Consider the following 21,023-nt stretch of genomic DNA (forward strand, 5'->3'; position numbering starts at 1 on the left):
TGGGTAAATTCCTAGCAGTGCTATTGCTGGGTCATAGGGTAGGTCTATTTTTAATTTTCTGAGGAACCTCCACACTGTTTTCCAGAGTGGCTGCACCAGTTTGCATTCCCACCCACAGTGCAAGAGGGTTCCCGTTTCTCCACATCCTCTCCAGCATCTATAGTCTCCTGATTTGTTCATTTTAAACACTCTGACTGGCATGAGGTGATATCTCAGTGTGGTTTTGATTTGTATTTTCCTGATAAGGAGTGATGTTGGGCATCTTTTCATGTGCCTGGTGTCTTTAGAGAAGTGCCTATTCATGTTTTCTGCCCATTTCTTCACTGGAATTTATTTGTTTTTTGGGTGTGGAGTTTGGTGAGTTCTTTACAGATTTTGGATACTAGCCCTTTGTCTGAAATGTCATTTGCAAATATCCTTTTCCATTCTGTTGGTTGCCTTTTAGTTTTTTTTATTGTTTTCTTTGCAGTGCAGAAGTTTTTTATCTTCATGAGGTCCCAATACTTCATTTTGGCTTTTAATTCCCTTGCCTTTGGAGATGTGTCAAGTAAGAAATTGCTGTGGCTGAGGTCAGAGAAGTTTTTTCCTGCTTTCTTCTCTAGGGTTTTGATGGTTTCCTGTCTCACATTCAGGTCCTTTATACATTTTGAGTTTATTTTTGTGAATGGTGTAAGAAAGTGGTCTAGTTTCAACCTTCTGCATGTTGCTGTCCAGTTCTCCCAGCACCATTTGTTAAAGAGACTGTCTTTTTTCCACTGGATATTCTTTCCTGCTTTGTCAAAGATTAGTTGGCCATACTTTTGTAATTCTGATGGAAGACTGTACTTCTTAATTCCCTTCACCAACTCTGTTTAGCCCCCAACCCCCTCCTCTCTAGTAATCATCCAATTTGTTCTCTGTATATATGAGTCTGTGTTTTGATTTGTTTGTTCATTTTTTTTAGATTACACACATAAGTGAAATTATCCAGTATTTATCTTCCTCAATCTGAATTATTTCACTTAGTATAATATCCTCTAGGCCCACCTGTGTTATCACAATTGGCAGGATCTCATTCTTTTTTTGTGTCTGATTAATATTCCTGTGTGTGTGTGTGTGTGTGTGTGTGTGTGTGTGTGATCACATCTTCTTTATCCATTTATCTATTGATAGACACTTGGGTTGCTTCCATATCTTGGCTATTGTAAATACTGCTACTATGAACATAGGGGTGCATGTGTCTATTTGAAATAGTGTTTTTTGTTTTCTTCAGATAAATACCTATAAATGGAATTGCTGGGTTTACATTTTAAAATGATCACTGTGGCAAAGAGCAGGGCATGAAAGGAAACTAATCTGAATGTCATCTCCTCTCTGAATGAGATCTCATCAAGAGATGATAGATACAAGCTTGGGCTGGGGCGGGTGGAGGTGGGTAGATTCTGGGTTCACAAGGAACAATCATCAGAATATACTCCTGGACTGGATGTGATAAGTGAAAGAAAGACAGACATCGAAAACAATTCAAGTGTTTTGGCTTGAGAAGTTAAATGAATATCACTGACATTTGCTGATATGGGAAAGACTGAAAAAGAGCAGGTGTGAGATGAAAGTCAGCAGTTTGGTTTTGCAATGATAAATGCAAGGGGCCTATACAATATTCAAGTGGAGATGTCACACAGGCTCTTGGATACAATATAGGAATTCAGGAGAGGAGTCAAGCAGGAGGTATGTCACCAGAATGTTTATCACAAGATTGTTCATGATAGTGAAAGTTTTAAAAATTCAAATCCAAAACCAGAGGATTTCTAATATGCAGCACAGCCAGACAATGTTGCTCAAAGTCTGTGCTCTAACTACTGCCTCATAAAGTGCTGTGCACTCTGCAGCAGGTGCAAGTGTAGAAGGGTGGTCCACAAATATTACAAACCCACTGAGGATCAGTCATGTCTTATTGTTCTCATCTATATAGCATCTAGAGTATCTTGATTTGAATTTTGGCAGTAGAGTTGTCTACACATCTTATGAAACCATATTTTTAGATTGGATTTTAATTTAAAAACATCTGGTGTTTAAATTTTGGCTTATTGTACAAAAGTAATTTTTTAGGGGGTGTTAATCCTTTAATTAGGATCCTTTAATCTGTATTTCTTCATTCTGGTTTGTGAGTCTGCCTCATTCTCACTTCTGTGAAATGTCATAACTTTTTGATATTAAAATTAAAGTCAGATTATTGATGGATGGTTGTGCTGTTTTTAAATGGAAAAAAGAGCAGTTATTTTAATGATTGCATCTCATTTAACAAACTTACACCTTCTCATTTCCAAACTTCGTTCCTTGCAAGGGACCATCTCTATTGAGTAGAACCATGGCATGTATTGTGTATTAAAAATCAGGAATTCCCAGACATTGCTGGGAATAAGACATTGCTTATTTCCAGGTTAACTGGTTTCCAACACACACAAAACCCAGCATAAAGACACAAACATGAGAAAATGAAACTGATAAGTTACATGTGTTTATGCCAACTGGGATTTTTATTTTAAAAAGAGAACAGCAGGTGGTAAAGGTAATCTAGAGAGTTTCAGACATTAGTTCTGATGCCCCAAACTGCTCCTCCAGTAGAAGCACTGGTTTCTGCAAAATAGTATTAAAGGAAATTACATCTGGCTTTGTTTAGAAATTTCATAGTAACTGTGCCTTTTTCTATGACCAAGGCTATGGATCTTGGATGCTAAGTCTTATACTTCATCATGATTTAAATACATTAATGAATAGTGATTTTTTTTTTAAAAAGAGATACTATTAGGTATTATCAGAAGACTATGTTGCTTATTCTTTAGGAGTGACATTTGATTTTCAAACCAAATGCATCCAGGTCATTTTGTTACATGGGGTGAATTACTGGTTATTCCCATATCATGCCTGCATTTTTACAACTAGCTTCAGAAAATATATAAATATAAAATACTCATCAATCCAGTTCCTATTTGTTTGAAATAAGTGTGATATTTGCTCTGGACACAAAATTCTTTACTGTAGCAGCCCTAGGTCATCATGAGGACTGAGTTTTAAGCAACTGAAATTCAATTCAGGTAGTATACTTTATACTGTACTTTTTTTTTTTTTTTTTTTTTTTTTTGGAGAATTGGCCATAGACGTGGAAGGATTATTTGCAGAAGAAGAAAAATCAATTTCCCTTTGACACAAAGAGGCAAAATAAGGGTGGCAGCATTTTTGCCACAACTTCCAGGTGAAGCTTGGTTGAATGCCAGAGAATCCAAGTTGGAAAGAATGTGGCAATCCAGCCCTGCATTTATGGATGCTGACTCTAAGGTCCAGAGAAACAAGATGACTTACTCAGGATATGCAGTCACAGAACTAAAGTGGGATTCAAATTCAGCCCCACGACCTGTAGTTGAGCATGTTTCTCCTTGATACGCATGTGTGCTTGTTCAGTAGCATGTACTGTTGCTGATGTGAACCAACACATGCTGGGGAAACCCCCTGCCTAATAAATTAACTCACTGCATCCCCCCCTCCTTTCAGCTCATTCAGCCAGGCTCACTGGTGGAAATTTTACAGAATGTACGCTGAATTTTATTTTATTTATTTTATTTTATTTATTTGTTTGTTTTTTATTTATATTTTTTAGAGAGAGCACACATGGGGAAAGGGGGAGAGAGAGAGAGAGAGAGAGAGAGAGAGAGAGAGAGAGAGAGAGAGAATATTGAGCAGGCTCCATGCTCAGCACAGAAGCAACATGGAGCTCGATCCCACAACCCTGGGATCATGACCTGAGCTGATATCAGGAGTTGATGCTCAACCCACTGAGCCACCCAGGCACTCCAGTATGCTGAATTTTAGAGGGAATGTTGCTTTCCAGAATAACTTATTATTGCCTTGGCTTTTGTGACTATTACAGTTTCCTTACACGGTTCTTGGATAAACTCAAAGTGATTTTCTCTTATATGAATTACCATTCTATGTACCTATAATACATATAAATATAATAGAGTCTTGTTGAAATGTAGTCCATTTTGTACAATGATGGAACTACCAGTTATACAGAGGGATATCCTGTATTTGGGAAATAAACATCTTGATATCATGTAGTTATTATATAACATAGACCTTAAACCAGTTCTCCACACCAGTATTACATAGGTCCCTCTTAAAAAAAAATTTCAGCCGGGGCACCTTGGGTGGCTCAGTCGATTAAGCATCTGACTTTTGACTTCAGCTCAGGTCATGATCTTGGAGTTTGTGAGTTCAAGTTCCAAGGCAGGCTTTGCACTGGGATCCTCTCTCTGCCCCTTCCCCACTTATGTTCTCTCTCTTTCTCCCTCTCTCTCTAAATAAATAAGTAAACTTAAAATAAAATAAAATAAATTAGCATCGCTCTTAATATTTCAATAATTTCTTAATACCTGCTGATATTAGGCAACTTGACTGTTCTACTCTGTCTCTGATAAGGGCCACTGATTTATGATTGTGTTACTCTCAATGCCAATTGTTTTTTTCTTAATGGGTTGTTTTGGAATCCTGAGCAAATATTATGGTTTCCTAAGAATTCATCTGTGTTCTGGCTGCTGTCACTGTGATTCCCCTGTCACCAATATTTCTCAGCAGTGTCAGCTCAGCATGTCCTGGTCAGTCAGTCCTGCCCACCTCTCTCCTAAGCCAGGGGCTTTCTCGATGATCCCTGGCGTTGTCAGGTGTTGGATTGTAAACCCAGTGTGCAGGGTATATTACCTCTGGAAATCTTTCTTTATAACTATGACACCAAATCTTTGGGATCCTGGTAGTGTTCTTTGCTGTCTAGGAGAAAGTAGAGGTATATTCTAGAGCAGATTCATCGTCTACACACAAAAGACTCCAGTTTGATCACCTGGAGGACTTTAAAGATGTTGAATTATAAGTGTTTAACATGACCTGGAGGCTTAGATCAACACCAGCTACCAGTTTCCTCATTGTTTTAGCACTAGACTAAGTGCTACTCGATGTATCCTTTCTTAAGTATCAACTAACTGATAATAACTCAAGTTTTAGAATGCTTTTTACATGGCGGACCTTATTTTGAGTACATTGCACATATTATCTCTGTTTATCCTCACAACAAAACTTTGATGTAAATATTTTATTATCCTCATTTTGCAATGAGTGCACTGAAGCCCAGAAAATGCCAGTCTGTTGCCAAGTCACACAGCCAGCAAGTGAGGGAGTCAGGATTTGAACCCAGGCAGCAGGTTTGCATGCCCTGGCTGCTTCGCCTCTACTCTGCTCCTTTATTTGGGAATATTTTGTACTTAATTACCTAGTGCATTCCTCACGGTTGATCTAAACTATGCCTCTGTTTTTATTTCTTCCAAACAGAATCTATTTTATCTTATCTATTCTGTATGTATCACCATATTATCCACTTCTACTTCCTGATTATGATTGTTAAAAAGCAAGCCGCACAAGATTTTTCTATGTGGAAATGATGCTTTAAAAAAAAATCAATGAAATCTCAAATACCTACTTCTTTCAGTAACCATAGAACTATTGAGAATGTGGACTTACCTCACAAATTCCTAAATATAGTAATAGTTCACTATTATTTGACCTTGTGAGAGGATACAATGTGCTACCTATTTGATTTTTCCACATGACTAACTTCACCTTTTGAAATGCCAACTCTAAAAAAATTATAATATTTTGAAGTGTTTCTAAAATGACCACTCCCCTGTCTCCTTACACAGAGAGTAAGAATTCAACAAAATCTTTATGACTCAGAATCAGCTTGATGAATGCCTGTTATTTGATAATTTAGCAACTAACCTCTGTCTGCTTTTTAGCTTTTTTTCTCCCTAATATCATATCATCAGCTGTCATTTTTTTCTATTTTGAGTGGATTTCCTTCCAAAATATTTCTCCCCACATACTAATCACAATTACTACCTCAAGTACGCTGTGTGCTGCTGATGAAACAATACCATTCTTAAGTATTACACAGAAAATAAAAATAAATAATATATGATAGAAATAAAAACATGATTTAGCAAGATTATTTTATTATTATTTTCTTGATTCAGAGACATTTTTCTATCACTTCACAATTATGGACTACATTTGGGAGGAGCTGGGACTTCCAGGGGTTGGGCCTCTGGATAAGGAAAATATTACTGAGTTTTGAAAATATGTTTTGAAAAGTATAGAAATCTATGTATATTTCTATGTACAGAAATCTAGCACTGAACAACACAAGCCTATTTTATAATATGCTTTTCATCCTATTAACTTTCTCAAGTACTTGTGATTCAAAAGTAAATTATGTTATGCAGAATTCTCTTTGCTTTTAAAGAATTTTGATAATCCTGTTGAGTCAGGGTTTGGAGTGTAGTAATGCAATGAATAGATCAGGCTTAACAAAGCTACACTAGGCTGTTCCCATCGTAACTGTGGTTTGGAGATGGATTTTTATCTCTCAGTTTGTTCATGGCTTGACTATCCGAAAGAAAAATAAACTGGAATTTTGTGGTAGGTTTGTTGTTGAACTCGATTTAGCTGTGTGGGTGACGCAAATAACACACGTACAAGATTAATTAGTGATTATTTTGCCGAGAAGCGTAATGTTGTGGAGCCATCTGGTGTGTCATTATTGGAGGGCCATCTTGATGGATTACTCATTAAACTCTTTCAACACTTTGTTCCAAGACTGTCAGCCGTCCTCTGGATTCTTTTTTTTTTTTTTTTTTTTATTTTTTTTTTTTTTTTTTTTTTTTTTTTTTTTTGAAAAGGGGAAAAGCAAGAAAGGGGGGGGGTCACAGAGAGAGGGAGACACAGAATCCGAAACAGGCTCCAGGCTCTGAGCTGTAGGCACAGAGCCCGACGCTGGGCTCGAACTCACGGACCGCAAGATCGTGACCTGAGCTGAAGTCAGACGCTTAACCAACCAAGCCACCCAGGCGCCCCCGTCCTCTGGATTCTTATTAGGTTAAGGCTGTGCTGAGATTCAGAAGCAGAAGGACCATGGGGAAGTACAGCTCCATCTTAATCACTAGCAAGAAACAGTTCAACCTTGACGACGCGACACCATGCCCACTCTCAGATCTCTCAGTGGCATTTATGCCGTTAAGCTCATGATTACCTTTTCCCGTAGTTGAAATACCTGCCACAGCCTCACCTCCAAAGCTTACAAAAGTATCGTGAAATGAGACTATGAACATCTGCATTATCTTGGAAGAGCTGAACAAGGTGCTCATCATCACAACACAAAATAGCTAGTGTTGTCTTTTTTCACGCAGCACTACGTTGTTCATATTTTTGATATGTCGTGATTCATAAGTGTGCTTATTTACTCATTCAGCAAATATTGGCTCAATAGCTCCTAATCACTCTTGATATGCTAAGTGCCAAGTTTAAAAGTTTGAAAGAAAACAGACAATCCACCCCAACTCCCTGATTTTTCCTCTGAGTATTTTTCGGGTCCTGGAGCTACGTTCTCTGGTGGTCCTGTGACAAAGCACATGACTTGTTACAATCTGACTATGCATGGTAGTGCTACGTGAGGAAAACCTCCAGACATGTACCTACCCCTCCAGAAATGGATGATCTCTCGGAATCAGTATCCAGTGGGTGCAGGAAGGTCAGAATGTGCTTACGTTTGTTTGCTTCTGATTTTCTTCCTGCAGCTTCGCTATGTTACTTTCACCATATTTTTTTTAATCCTGATGAGTACTTTAGCACCCCACTGGTTTTGTTGTTTCTTTAGTCACACTCAGTCCTATGATTAGAGTTCAGAAGGCTTTTTCTATTTATCTTTCTGGGCATCTCAGTTTTCCTTTCCTGAATCTACTCCCTGCAAACCTTCTCATGTGCCATAATTCATTTCTCTTTCTGGAAAGTAGTGCTAATCATGTTTTCCTCAGCCATAGACTGCTGGGAAAATAACAAATAAAGATGGTTATAACATTATAGGTGCACCATCTGACTTTGAAATATGAAAACAGATGTAATGGGTTGCTCTGACCTGTGCTACCTGACAGGAGAGTCCAGGGACTCAGAATATGAACAAGTCTATAAGCACCTGCACATTATTATGAGCCAGCAATCCTTATAGATTCTCTTACTATTTCAATTTTATAAGTAATCCACACATACACAAAATAATATGTAAGTGGCTACTTAGGATGCTATTTAGGACTGCCAGTTTCTCTCACTCAGCCTACTTGAACACAAATTTATGCAAGTGGATTTCCTAGCAGTGATTTGGATTAAGGTAACATGAATTCATGTGTAAATATTGAAGGCACAACAGCTACCATATACTGAATGTCTCCTATACACAGGACACTATTCCAACTTCTTTACACATATTCTTGTTTGATTCTTATAACAACTCTGTAAGGTGGGAGGGGCACACATTGTTTAAGTAACAAAAACTAGTGAGTGCCTCCAAAGGTTTTGTTCTTCTTACAACACCACACTAGCTCCTGAGTTTCAGCAAGAGTCAAAGAATATGTGGGTATATAGCTGTAAGCAGCACAGGCTTTGAAAAGGTCTTGGCTTTGAGCTAAAAGGATATAGACATTATACACACACACACACACACACACACACACACACACACATATAATTGATGAAAAAATGCTCCTTTGTAGAAAAACAAATTCTGTGCAGGGAAGGACTTAATTCGTAGTGTGGATAAGATGCCTGGGACACTTAATAACAGTCGTCCAAGAATATGGCAAAGAGGATGATTGGCAGTTGTTCTTTATTATCGACAAGAACAAAACAGAGACAGGCCAGAAGTAAGTTACCAATTGAAGTGTTTACAAGATGATAGATGACAACTAAAAGGGGCACTGTCACAGATAAAATTTAACAATTATGTTTATATTATATAATAAATATATGTTTTTATATATTTTATAATATAATTATATTATATTATTTTTATATTATGAAAATATAATTATTTTTATATTAGCTTTTATAAGCATGGGAGGGTGGAGGGGAGGGACAGGATTCCTATGCTTATCTGCACCACAGCCAGCAGCTTAGTGACTCAGTATTGGCTGGAGAATCAAAGCTCCCAGGATTGATGGCTAGAAATAAAGATAGATCTATACAGTCCTGGAACTATTGCAAGAATTCTAGAATTAAAGAACCATTTACTTGTCTAAAAAGCAGAAATAAATCCATAACAAAATTGTATAGAAAGATACAAAACAGATCAATAAATCTAACTTGTTGATGGACTAAAAAATTATTTTATAGAGTTTCATATTTTCTAGAATTTAAGTTAGCCAAACTTCATGTTGTCCCTGTACAAATGCAATAATAATTCTGTTGACCAAATTTTATTAACCATTTTATTGGAAGAAATTGTTGGCTGCTATAAAAGGAGAATGAGTATCAAAGTATTATGTTCCAAACATTTCTCAGCCTTCTGGGAAACTGTAATATTTTCATTGTCAAATAAACATCTTCATAGTCCATATCTAGAACATTGAATATAGAGCTGTAGAAGCTAGAGCAGTCCAGATGATCTCAGGACTGTAGTAGCAGCATGAATGGTTGTTTAGCGCTCACTTAACACAGCATAAACAGTTCTAGATGCCTTAATGCTCCCCGATGACATCATGTAATAGTGATCCATGTCATTAGAAGAATTGTTGGTAGTAATGGATATCCATAATATAGGCCGGGGGGTGATACAAGTGAGAATACTTTTAAAAGTTTAAAGTGCTATATAAATGCCAAATAGAATTGTTTTTGGAAGACATTAACATACAGCAAAATACGTCTCACCTGTAAAATGAAGGACTCAGATTCTATGATTTCAGAATAACTTTCCAGTCTCAGTGTTCCATAGTGCTGTGTTTTTGTCCACCGTTCGTCATGCAATATGGCTGGCCATTGCACAGTCACTACCAGGAAGCAGAGCCATCTCAGTACCCTGTGTGAAAGAACTGGAAAAAAAGAAAAGGTACAAAGCCAAGTTGTTTAGGATGCCAAGAATTTGAATGTAACAATATACTCTAAAGAGAATAAAATCCTTTACTCCTGTAAATCAGCATTAAAAAAAAGATTTTACATACATTTTTATTTGTCTGTTTTCATGAAATAGTGGAGGCGCTACATTTGGGAACATTAATGGCTGCCCATGGCTACTTCTTTCCAATATCGGATCACGTCCTCACACTCAAAGATGATGGCACCTTTTACCGGTTTCAGGTGAGTTTGATGAAAATATTCCTTAACTGTAAAATAGAAATCTGCGTTTTGTTTGTTGATCGTTTTTACAAATTTTGAAAATAGAACTTATTTTATTTGACTTAGCTAGTTACAAACGAATTAATATTAAATTTAAAACTGAAGAAACAGTAAGCAGAGAAAGATGGAATGTGCTTGGTTAAGATGACTTGTGAAAGTTAAAATGTATAATGATTGAAGATATGTTTTATATAAAATGTTAAGAAAAATTCAGAGAGTGGCTTACTGGAATTCAGGAGGTGGGAGAGTTATTCATGTGTAAGCTGCATTAGCCACTGGGAAGAAAGTTGAGAGGTGTAACTGAATTGATTATACTCTGGACCCTGTACATGGTATAAGACTGCCTTCGGTCAAAGCAAATTCTCATGGGAAAGCTCCAATACAGAATTTAGCTACTTATAAGGCCTTCTGCATGTTGGTATCTGAGGCCTTCCTACAAGAAGACTGCGAAGACTGACGTGCATGATGCTTTGTGTGTGTGCACTCATCTGAGACAGAAGTATACCTTAGATAACCTGTAAACTGATACGAGTTTTTCTAAGTCCTTTTCAAATGAAATAGATGCTCATTCTTTCAAAAATGCAGATTCTTTCAAAAATGATTGTGGACTCTAATTTTGGTCATTGAGCATGCACTTGACACTTGAGTTCATATTTCATTAGATATAATGATTTCTTAATAACTGACTGGTGGATTCCAGCCCATAAAATTAGGGCACATATAATGTCAGAGTTGAGACTCTTGCTCTAGGTATTTTTGGAGGATTCTCCCCATTGTCAAACTTGTAGACACTGGAGCATTCTCTCTCATTTGTTCTGAATATCATTAGATGTTCTATAAATAAATGACAAAACAATAACCTGGGTACCAAAGAACTTGCTTGGGCAAACAGAGAACAAAGAGGTAATATGTTTTAAAAACATTTAAAGATCTTTGTCTTCCTGGAACACCCTCACTGTCACTTCCTTAGGACCCTTTTATACAAGGCAAATAGTCGTAGGATTTTATGTACTGAATACCTAGGAGATAAAGCAGTCTCCTGAAATCATGATACTGACCTAAATATTCAAGCAACATATGTTAGTCAAATTACATAATTTTAAAAGGCTTTAAAATAGAGGAATATTATCCTTTTTTATAGTTAATGTGGTGGTAGCTTAAAATAGCTTATTGAGAAGTTAAAGTACCTTGTCGTCTTAAAAGGTAACATTTTGATAAATAGAAATTATTAGTTTATTAGCAAATAAATTATTTGCATACTAGGAACACTTTTTGATTTTTTTAAGGGAGTTACTTTTCTACTGGAAGATTGCATTTTCCATATAATCTTACTTTCTTTAAAAATTTTTTCATATAGGGACACTTGAATAGCTCAGTTGGTTGGGCATTCAACTTCAGCTCAGGTCATGATCTCACTGTTTGTGGGTTCGAGCCCCATGTCAGGCTCTGTGCTGACAGCTCAGAGCCTGGCCCCTGCTTCAGATTCTGTGTGTGTGTGTGTGTGTGTGTGTGTGTGTGTGTGTGTGTGTGTCTGCCCCTCCCCCAATATCTATTGTTGTCTCTATCTAAAAAATAAAGTAAACATTAAAAAAATTAAAAATGTTTTTTCATATACAGACTATAAGTAAACTTTAGGCCTAATAAAAATCTCAAAAATTGTGATTTTTGTTTTTACAAAAATAACAACTTTTATCTATCCTCACAATCATATTACAAGTAAAACTGTCTCTGTGCAAAATAACATATCTGTAAGGGAAGCATTGTATACAGTCTATTTATTTCTGGAGAATTACCTAGTTTAAATTTTTTTTCTTAAAGCAAACTAGCTCAGACATGGCCCAAAGTTGGTGATGATGTTGTGAGTTAACGTGATTGACAATGTTTGACTCTGCTCTTGTCCTCCCTGTATTGAAATTAGTAGGCAGACAAGGTTTATATGTCTTAGTCATGGCCATGGATCAAAGATGAGCAGAGCTGGGAATGGGTCACCCTACATTCTGGAGAGAGGAGAGACTGTTTTTAAAGAGCTTTAGAACAAAGCAAGGGAACGGGTGCAAGTGATAGGTGTATTACATCACTGCTAGGTATTGGCAGAAGGCTAGCAATTTTTCAATGTGCCTACATAGATGACAGATGATAGATAGTCTTTTAAATTACATTAATTAATGTTAAATATTAAATGTTAAATGTTTTAAAGACTTATTAACATTTGAAATAGGATCTAAATATGACATATTTGTATATCTAATAGTCATAGGATCTTAAAACTGAGATTTAAAAAGCAAACAAAAGAAGCTCCAGAAAAGTCAGGGGTAATTGAATTCCTGCTGTAATGACTGTGAAGGCATTAATCGGTTTTTATTTGAACAGCTCTAGTAAGAGAAAACACATTCTTGTTCAAGGTGTCCACCTCCATTTTTGTGTTGGTTCCAAGCAGCAGAAAGTTCTTTATTACACTGAGCTGCAATTCAACTCCCTGGGAGGATTTCAAAAATCATGAATTAAAATAGGAAACTTGCCATATCATATTTACTACTCTACCAGTGAATGACTGAGATTTTAACTATCATTAGGAATCTGAAGAAGCTTCTGGGCATGAACTTGAGACAAATAGAACTCTTCATTTAATTTCATTGATATGCTGCAGTATGTAAATCTGTCTCCATTTTTCAGCACAATTTAAAGCATGTGATTTCTATATTTATTGTAAACTTGCAATTGTCTAATTATCCTCTATTAGCTAGCTGGAATTGAGATCTGACATGATTCTCTAGGTCAGTTTCATGACTTTCATCACATTAGTATATGTGCTAAAGGTTATTGAGCAATAGCTAGCTCAATTTTATCATAGTTGAAAGAAGCCAACTCTGAAAAGCAAAGAGAAACTCATATATTAAAATGTCCTGAAATCTAGTTGAACTTTAAAAGTAAATTTTTTAATTTTGGTGAATTATAAGCATTTGTTATTCTTTAAATTCTCTTTTACTATAAATTAAAATACTTTTCCTAGAAAAAAATCTTGCAATATGAGTGAAGAATGTTGGTTTGATGGCCTTTCCACATAATATCAGAACATAAAATAGCTTCATTCTGTTACTTTTAGTCAGGGAATTGTCACTAAAGTAAATGATGGAAGAATAAAGAAAAATGGTGAGAATGAAGTTAAGAACATTCTTTGTGGCTTTGAGAAAAAAAGTACGTGTTTGACCAGTCTGACTAGAATAGGTGTTTTAAAAGTAAGGTACATGTACACACAACACACACACACACACACACACACACACACACACACACGCCCCTCACAAAATAAAGAAGCAACCCTCAGGAAATAACACTTTTGAGAAGTATCTCAAAAACCAATGGCCCTCATGAAAGCAAGATTTTTAACTACTTGTCCCCCTATGGTTCCCCTAAATCCTGACCCAATTTTACCCTCAAAGCTCTATCTCCCAAGGAGTCAGGTGGGATTCAGGTGAGGATGGGGTTATAAAAATTCTTGATGTCTTGCTTTTTCTAGCGTTTCAACTCGCCCCACCTCGAATTCTTGTTGTCATTTTGTTCACATGTGTACACAACTAACATCAGTAGACTTCTTTATTATATTAGCAATTCCCAGAAGGAGTAGAGGCTAAATCAAAATCCCCTGAAAGTCTCAAGCAATTTGAAAAGGCTCTCCCTCAGAGATTCAAACAGTTCTCCCCAATTATCCTTTCCCCCTTCTTGAGAATCCATCTTCTAGAGGGAGAATTATCAAATGGTTCATCAGAGATTACGTCAAATATGCTCATTACACATGGATAGCTAATGTAATTGACTAATAAATATAATTAAACCCACAAGTTCGATGTCTGCAGTCATTTTTCTGTCGAGTCCTGGAGTAATCATCAAAGCTTGCGAGAGTACACAGTAGTCATTCAGTTTCCCCATGGTCTGGAGCCATGCATGTCCAACTAGTGGGGCTAGAAAGGCACTATTAGAAAATACAAAACGTTGATGATAACAGGGTTTTCCTGGTCAGTGTCTTTGTGGTTTTGTCAGTCAGGTTCTAGAATTTCACAGACTGAGATTTGTCAATTGTTAATCACACCAATCAATTAAAATAGGTTAAAATTAAATCAATTAAGTAAAATTAGTTTTTAAAAAATCACTTCTGGCTGTGCAGTTTAAAATTTTAAAACAGTAAGTGTTTTTATGAAGAAATATATTTTTTAGAATTTATTTATTTATTTTGAGAGAGAGAGAGAGAGAGAGAGAGCATGAGCAGGGGAAGGGCAGAGAGAGGAGAGAGAGAGAATCCCAAGCAGGCTCTGAACTGTCAGCATGGAGCCTGATGTGGGGCTGGAACCCATAGACCACAAGATCATGACCTGAGCTGAAATCAAGTCGGACACTTAACTGACTGAGCCACCCAGGTGCCCCTATGAAGAAATATTTTTTTAAAGTGAGACAGAAAAATTTTAATCTAGTTGGATAATGTTGAGAGCTACATCATATAATTAACAGAGCCAGATCTTAGGGTAAATTTTCATAGTTGAGCTTTTGGGTCTACTGATGACAATAATGAGATACATGAATCAAAAAAATGATTCGTTATATTTAAATATATTTTATCTTGAGTCGTGCTGAATTTAATACTCTGCTTTCAGTCTTTGTGGATTAAAACTTTTTTTTTGAATGATGCAATCACACCTTTTACCATTATGTCAGTTGACGTAAAATTGCAGCAAATGTATGACATTTAAAGAACCGGCTGGTGCTGCACATATTTGGACTGAACAATTGCTCAGCAAGTAATCGTAGAAGGAAAGTCTTACAATGCCTGTTTGGGTACTTTCCCTGTATTACAAAACATACATCATTAGCAAACTATTCTGGATAATTGCCAAAGATGAACACAGCTCATAAACCAAGAACTCTACTAATTTTGTGTCTGCTTAACCTGGGTTCCACTTCTTTTTGTTCCACAGACACCCTATTTTTGGCCATCAAATTGTTGGGAGCCAGAAAACACGGACTACGGTCAGTACAATATCTCCTCATTTTATTATTGACAGCCAATATGTATGGATGAACACGTGCTCACATTTTATTGCTTTGTGATTGAGAAAAGAAAACCACAATACCACTATGGGACCAATATTGCTAACATCAAATTTGTGAATGGCTTTGTTTGGAAAGGCACAAACCTGGTGGCAACTTTTTCCATGGTATAATGCCCCACACAACTATTAAAACCCGTTTCTTGTGAAGAAGTTAAAAAGCTATAAACAAGCTTTAAAAAGTTATTGTTATTTTTCCGTAGGACCTTGGTCCACTAGAAAGAATAACAAAGGGGCTCAGAGACCCAGAGTTCCACTTTACTCTCCCACTTAGCTATGTGATTTGTGGTAAGTCCCTTGACTTTCTGGGGCTCCATTTTTCTCACTATTATTTCAGGCATCCTATGATTCTGTAAGCAGAAGGTATATTAAATATGGTGAGGGCAAGCAAAAGAAAGCATTAACAGAAGTTTAATTGTAATAAATCAAGTTTAGTGAACTTAGAATGAACTTGGTTCAACAACCATGATTTTAGGTAAGCTCTTCAAGAACATAGACCCCCAACAAGTGCACATCTTTTCACATCTTCCTGAAGACTACAGTTTTCCAAGATAAGACTGCATGGTTTTAAAGTGTCATTTCTACAAATATTTATTGAGGATTTTTTTCTTACACCAAATACTGTCTTAGGTGCTAGGGTAACAAGGTGACTCTGACTTCATCTAAAACGTTGGGTAACTCATAGGTTAGATGAGAAGAAAGAATTATACAGGAGTTCCTATAGAGTGCTGAGTGAATATAACAGCAGTGTGTGCAAAATTATATACAAGTTTAAAATAAACAAGAGATTGAATTTACTCAGGAAATTGCAGTGATTTCACAGAACTGAGAGCCATTTGAGTTGAATTTTGAAGGAGGAGGGGAAATTTGTCAGGAGACAGTGCAGAGAACACATTTGAAGCAAAGGACCAGCATATGCAAAGGCAGTGAGAAGCTTTACAGCATCTGGCCTTCTTTGGCATTGCTCTTAGAGAGACATCTTTATAAGAAGGCTGTAGAAAAATCCAATGGAGCTATCCTTCACTTCTGTCATTTCAGAAACTTGAATTTAGTACTTCATCCAAGATGCCAATCAAACATTCAAACTAACATGGGAAACCATCTAAAAACCGGCAAAGTTATAAATTAATAGAATAGATGATCATTTCCAGTAGTGAGAGCACTGATTTATTCATTCAGGGCACACATTCTTCAAAACTGAGGCACTTAGAGAAAGAAGTTATTAAAAAAAAAAAAAAAACAGCTGCTTCTTTGTGGGTCTGATCTAGAGAGTTTTGTGGAGATCTTTTCTAACCTGGGATATTGCCTGGTAGTTGTCTCACTACAAAGGATGAAATTCTAGTGGTTGAAACACTTGAACAGCTGAGAAAGAGCTCACGGACAAAGCCCCATGAGCCGGAGGCAGACAGACCCAACTCTGTGACTTTGGGTGAGGCGTGTAATATTTCTGAGTCCCAGTCTGCTCACTTTTCAAGCAGAAATAGTAATACTGACTTTCTAAAGTTATTGGAATAATCAAAATTAATATGCCTAAGGAAACTGGCATTGCTCCTCTCATATTCAGTAAATCAATATTGTTTTTTGCTCATCATCATTATTGCCTGGCAGATGCATCGCCTCTGTTCCTTGCAGAAAAGCAAATCCTTACTCTCAGTGTTCTCTCTAGACACATCTTTTGTGTTCTTCACAAATATGTTAGTGTTCACAATAACGGCTCGTGTTTCATTTCACAGCAGATTGATGTTCCAGTGGAAAGCCTGAGGAAATGGCATGGCCTACACAGCACATCATTTACAGAACATCCCTCAGAGTCAGTCATCTCAAAATGATTAATGTAATTCCGTTTCACATTAACTCCTACTGTGTCCATTTTAGAGAGGGTCGCCTTCTATTTTCTACCCAAAGCTGGAATACCTGCAATTTGTTAACTAACCATAGACGTAGCTTTTAATTATCATATTTTATTTTCCCTCCTGAATAAACATATAGCTGTTTGTGTCTAGCTTGCTTGGATTATATACAAGTGAAGGAAAAATAGTTATTTGATAAGATGTTATAAAAACAAGAGAGGAAGTAAATAATCATGATCTTAGTGCATCACCTCCACAGGCGATGATGCTGCATCTTCTATGATTTTTCTTTTTAGGCACAAATAAATCATAGCAGCAATACAAATTATCCAACTTTGAATTTCCTGCCAGCATGTGCTTAAAAAATACTGTTATGAAATGTGAGCTCCTGTTTATAAAGAGGATATTGATGGGTGGCTCAGTCAGTTGAGCTTCCGACTTTGGCTCAGGTCATGATCTCACGGTCCGTGAGTTCGAGCCCCGCGTCGGGCTCTGTGCTGACAGCTCAAAGCCTGGAGCCTGCTTCAGGTTCTGTGTCTCCCTCTCTCTCTGACCCTCCCCCATTCATGCTCTGTCTCTCTCTGTCTCAAAATAAATAAACATTAAAAAAAAATTTATAAAGAGGATATTGATGCTGTGATGTGATTGGGCCACAAGGCCCAAAGCACGGTGATTACTTAGTCTCTCTTTTCTAAGATAACTTGGGGCAGACAGGAGTTTAGTGCTTAAGCAGGTTTGAGGAATGTTTTCTTTCACTATATATTGGCATCCCAACCTCTGTTTCCACCACCAGTTTGAATTTACCAAGTAGGTTCTGCAAAAAATAAACCTTTACAGGTCAGTTTATGTGGAGAAACACTTTTCTGTATTCACCTCGGTGTTGTAGAAAAGCAGAATATGTTGATTATGTTTAGTGCTTAAGACAAGCCAGTATGGGCTGCAGGGCTACACATCTATGAACACCACTCTTTGACAATCAACTTAAGTGAGATTTCTGATAGTTTCCATCCAAGAGCAAGAATCATTCCACTCCAAGCCAATTAAAATGGGGTCAGGAATGGACTTCCCCAGGTGTATGTGCATCAAGAATGATCTAGCACAAAGTGCTTGCAGTGAGGGCTGGAGGACAAGGCACGAGGAAGCTCAAGAGTACTGTGCTAACAAGTAGACACAGTAACAGAGTTGTACATTGAAACAGAAGCCATGAAAGAACTTCACTTTTCTAAAAGTAGGCATTGTTTATTTCCTGCCCTAAAACATGAGTCCATCCCGTTAACAAAACTGCAGAGGGGAAAGAGGGTTGCTCCAGCTTCATTCATTTTGGCACTTAATTTAGATGTTGTTTATTTCATAAGGGCTTTAACTTAAGAGCATCTACAGCTCTATTTCACAGTCCTCCATACAACTCCCAAATTCTTTACCATTCACTTTTGATATAACTATACTCCTATGTCTATTTTTGAAGCCAGTTTTGTTTTTTTTTAATTTCTAGTTTTTGGAGTAGTTTTATAGGTATACCAAAAAAAAAAAAAAAAAAAAAAACTGAACAGAATGTATAATCCCATAAAACCACCTCAATCCTACTCATACTCTTCCCTATTATTAATACCTTACATTAGAGTGGTACATTTGTTGCTATTGATGAACCAATATTGATACATTATAATTCACTAAAGTCCCCTAGTTTACATTAGAGTTTAATCTTTGTATTGTATATTCTGTGGGTTTTGACAAAGGTATAATGACATGTATCCACCATTACTGTGTCCTACAGAATAGTTTTATTACCCTAAAAATTTCCTGTGCTCTAGTTATTCATCCTTCCCTTTTCCCTCCTGAACCCCTGGCAACCACTGCTCTTTTTCCTGTCTCCATAGTTTTTCCTTTTCCAGAATGTCATATAATTGGAATAATACAGTAGGGAGCCTTTTCAGATTTTTTTTTTTTCTTTTTACTTAATAACATGTGTTTAAGTTCTTCCATGTCTTTGCGTGATGGGATAGCTCACTGCCTTTTTATAGCAGAATAACATTCCATTTTATGAATCTACCACAGTCTGTTTATCCATTCACCAACTGAAGAACGTCTTGGCTGCTTCCACATTTGGTAACTGAATAAAGCTGCTGTAAACATTAGTATGCAGGGTTTGTGGGGCATTGGTTTTCCATTCATTTGGACAACTCCTTGGGAGAACAATTACTTGATTATATGGTAAGGTTATGCTTAGCTTTGTAAGACATGGCCAAATAATTTTCTAGAGTGGCTGTACCATTTTGCATCTTGAGCAGCAATGAATGAGAGCTCCTACTGCTCGACATCCTCACCAGTGTTTAGTATTTTGAAGTTTAGCCATTCTAATAGAATGGCTTGTGTTGAATACAGCATAATGTATAAACTTGTTGAATCACTGTTTTGTATACTTGAAACTAATGTAATATTGTGTGTCACTATACTTTAATTAAAAATCTCCCATTAAACAATAAAATAAATGTCAAAAATAATGTTTATTTTTAAATGTCAAAATAATATTTTGAATCATTAGTCAAATGAAATATATTATTTTTTAAAAATCTGGTACTCATTTCATTAAATTTCTTAAAAGAAACTATTTTTTTAGCACGCTATTTACATTTGTATGCTAATGTTAATGGTACTGCATATTTCATTTCTAATTCCAATTGTTCATTATTGGATTACAAAAAAAGCAAATTTTTATCATTCAAACTTGTCATAATCACTTAGTAGTTCTAAGTGTTTTCTAGTCCCTTTTTAGATTTTCTGCATAGATAAACATGTCATTTGTGAACAAAGACAGTTTTCTTTCTTCCTGTCCAAATTGTATACATTTAATTTATTTTTCTTGTATTACTGAATTAGCTAGAACTTACCAGAAGATACTGAATAGGAGTGTGCAAAGGGACACCTTTGCATTGTTCCTCACCTTAACAGGAAAGCATCTAGTTTCTAACCATTTATATGCTGTTAGCCATAGGGTTTTTGTAGATGTTCTCTACTAAGTTGAGGAAGTTTCCCTCTATTCCTAGTTTGTTGAGAGTTGTTTTGTTTTGTTTTAATGAACAGGTGCTAGATTTTGTCAAATTCTTTCTCTGCAATGGGGCGCCTGGGTGGCTCAGTCGGTTGAGTGCCTGACTTCACCTCAGGTCATGATCTCGCAGTTCGTGAGTTCCAGCCCCGCATCGGGCTCTATGCTGACAGCTTGGAGCCTGGAGTCTACTTCAGATTCTGTGTCTCCCTCTCTCTCTGCCCCTCCCCCGCTCACACTGTCTCTCCCCAAAATAAATAAACATTAAACAAAATTTTAAAAAAATTCTTTCTCTTCATTTATTGATATGATCATATGGTTTTTATTTTTTAGTCTCTCGATGTGATGGGTTTCATTAATTGGCTTTCAAATGGTCAGCCAGGCTTGCATACCAAGAATAAATCTCATTTAGTTATGGTGTATGATTCTTCTTTTTACATTGTTGGATGTGGATTGCTAATATTTTATTGGAGATATTTATGTTCATGGGAATATTGATATATACTTTACCATTTTTGTAATGTATTTTTATGATTTTACTCTTAGGATAATACTGTACTCATAGACTGTTATAAATGACTCCTTTTTATTTTGCCTCTTTTCTGGAAGAGAATGTGGAGAGTTGGTATCATTTCTTCTTTAAATGTTTGGTAGAATTTGCCATTGAAAACATCTTGGTGCTTTCAGTCATGCCTACTGTTTTCTACATTAGCTGTGTAATGTTAATAATAGTTGTTATTTTTTTCTGAAGTCTGCTTTGAAATTAATTTAGCTAATCTTCTAGCTTTC

General features: G+C 36.4%; 1 protein-coding gene across 3 annotated transcripts in view; it reads left to right on the forward strand.

Annotated features, from left to right (window-relative positions):
• Positions 1–21,023, forward strand: part of RGS7 (regulator of G protein signaling 7) — a 511,512-nt gene that overhangs the window by 369,806 nt on the left and 120,683 nt on the right. For all 3 annotated transcript variants that reach the window (XM_049635135.1, XM_049635136.1, XM_049635137.1), the window contains 2 exons: positions 10,097–10,203; positions 15,210–15,261. In XM_049635135.1, the coding sequence (XP_049491092.1) occupies positions 10,097–10,203; positions 15,210–15,261 (159 nt within the window). The remainder of the gene's footprint in view (positions 1–10,096; positions 10,204–15,209; positions 15,262–21,023) is intronic.

Source organism: Panthera uncia, chromosome F1 (assembly GCF_023721935.1).
Source record: "Panthera uncia isolate 11264 chromosome F1, Puncia_PCG_1.0, whole genome shotgun sequence".
Lineage (NCBI taxonomy): Eukaryota > Metazoa > Chordata > Mammalia > Carnivora > Felidae > Panthera > Panthera uncia.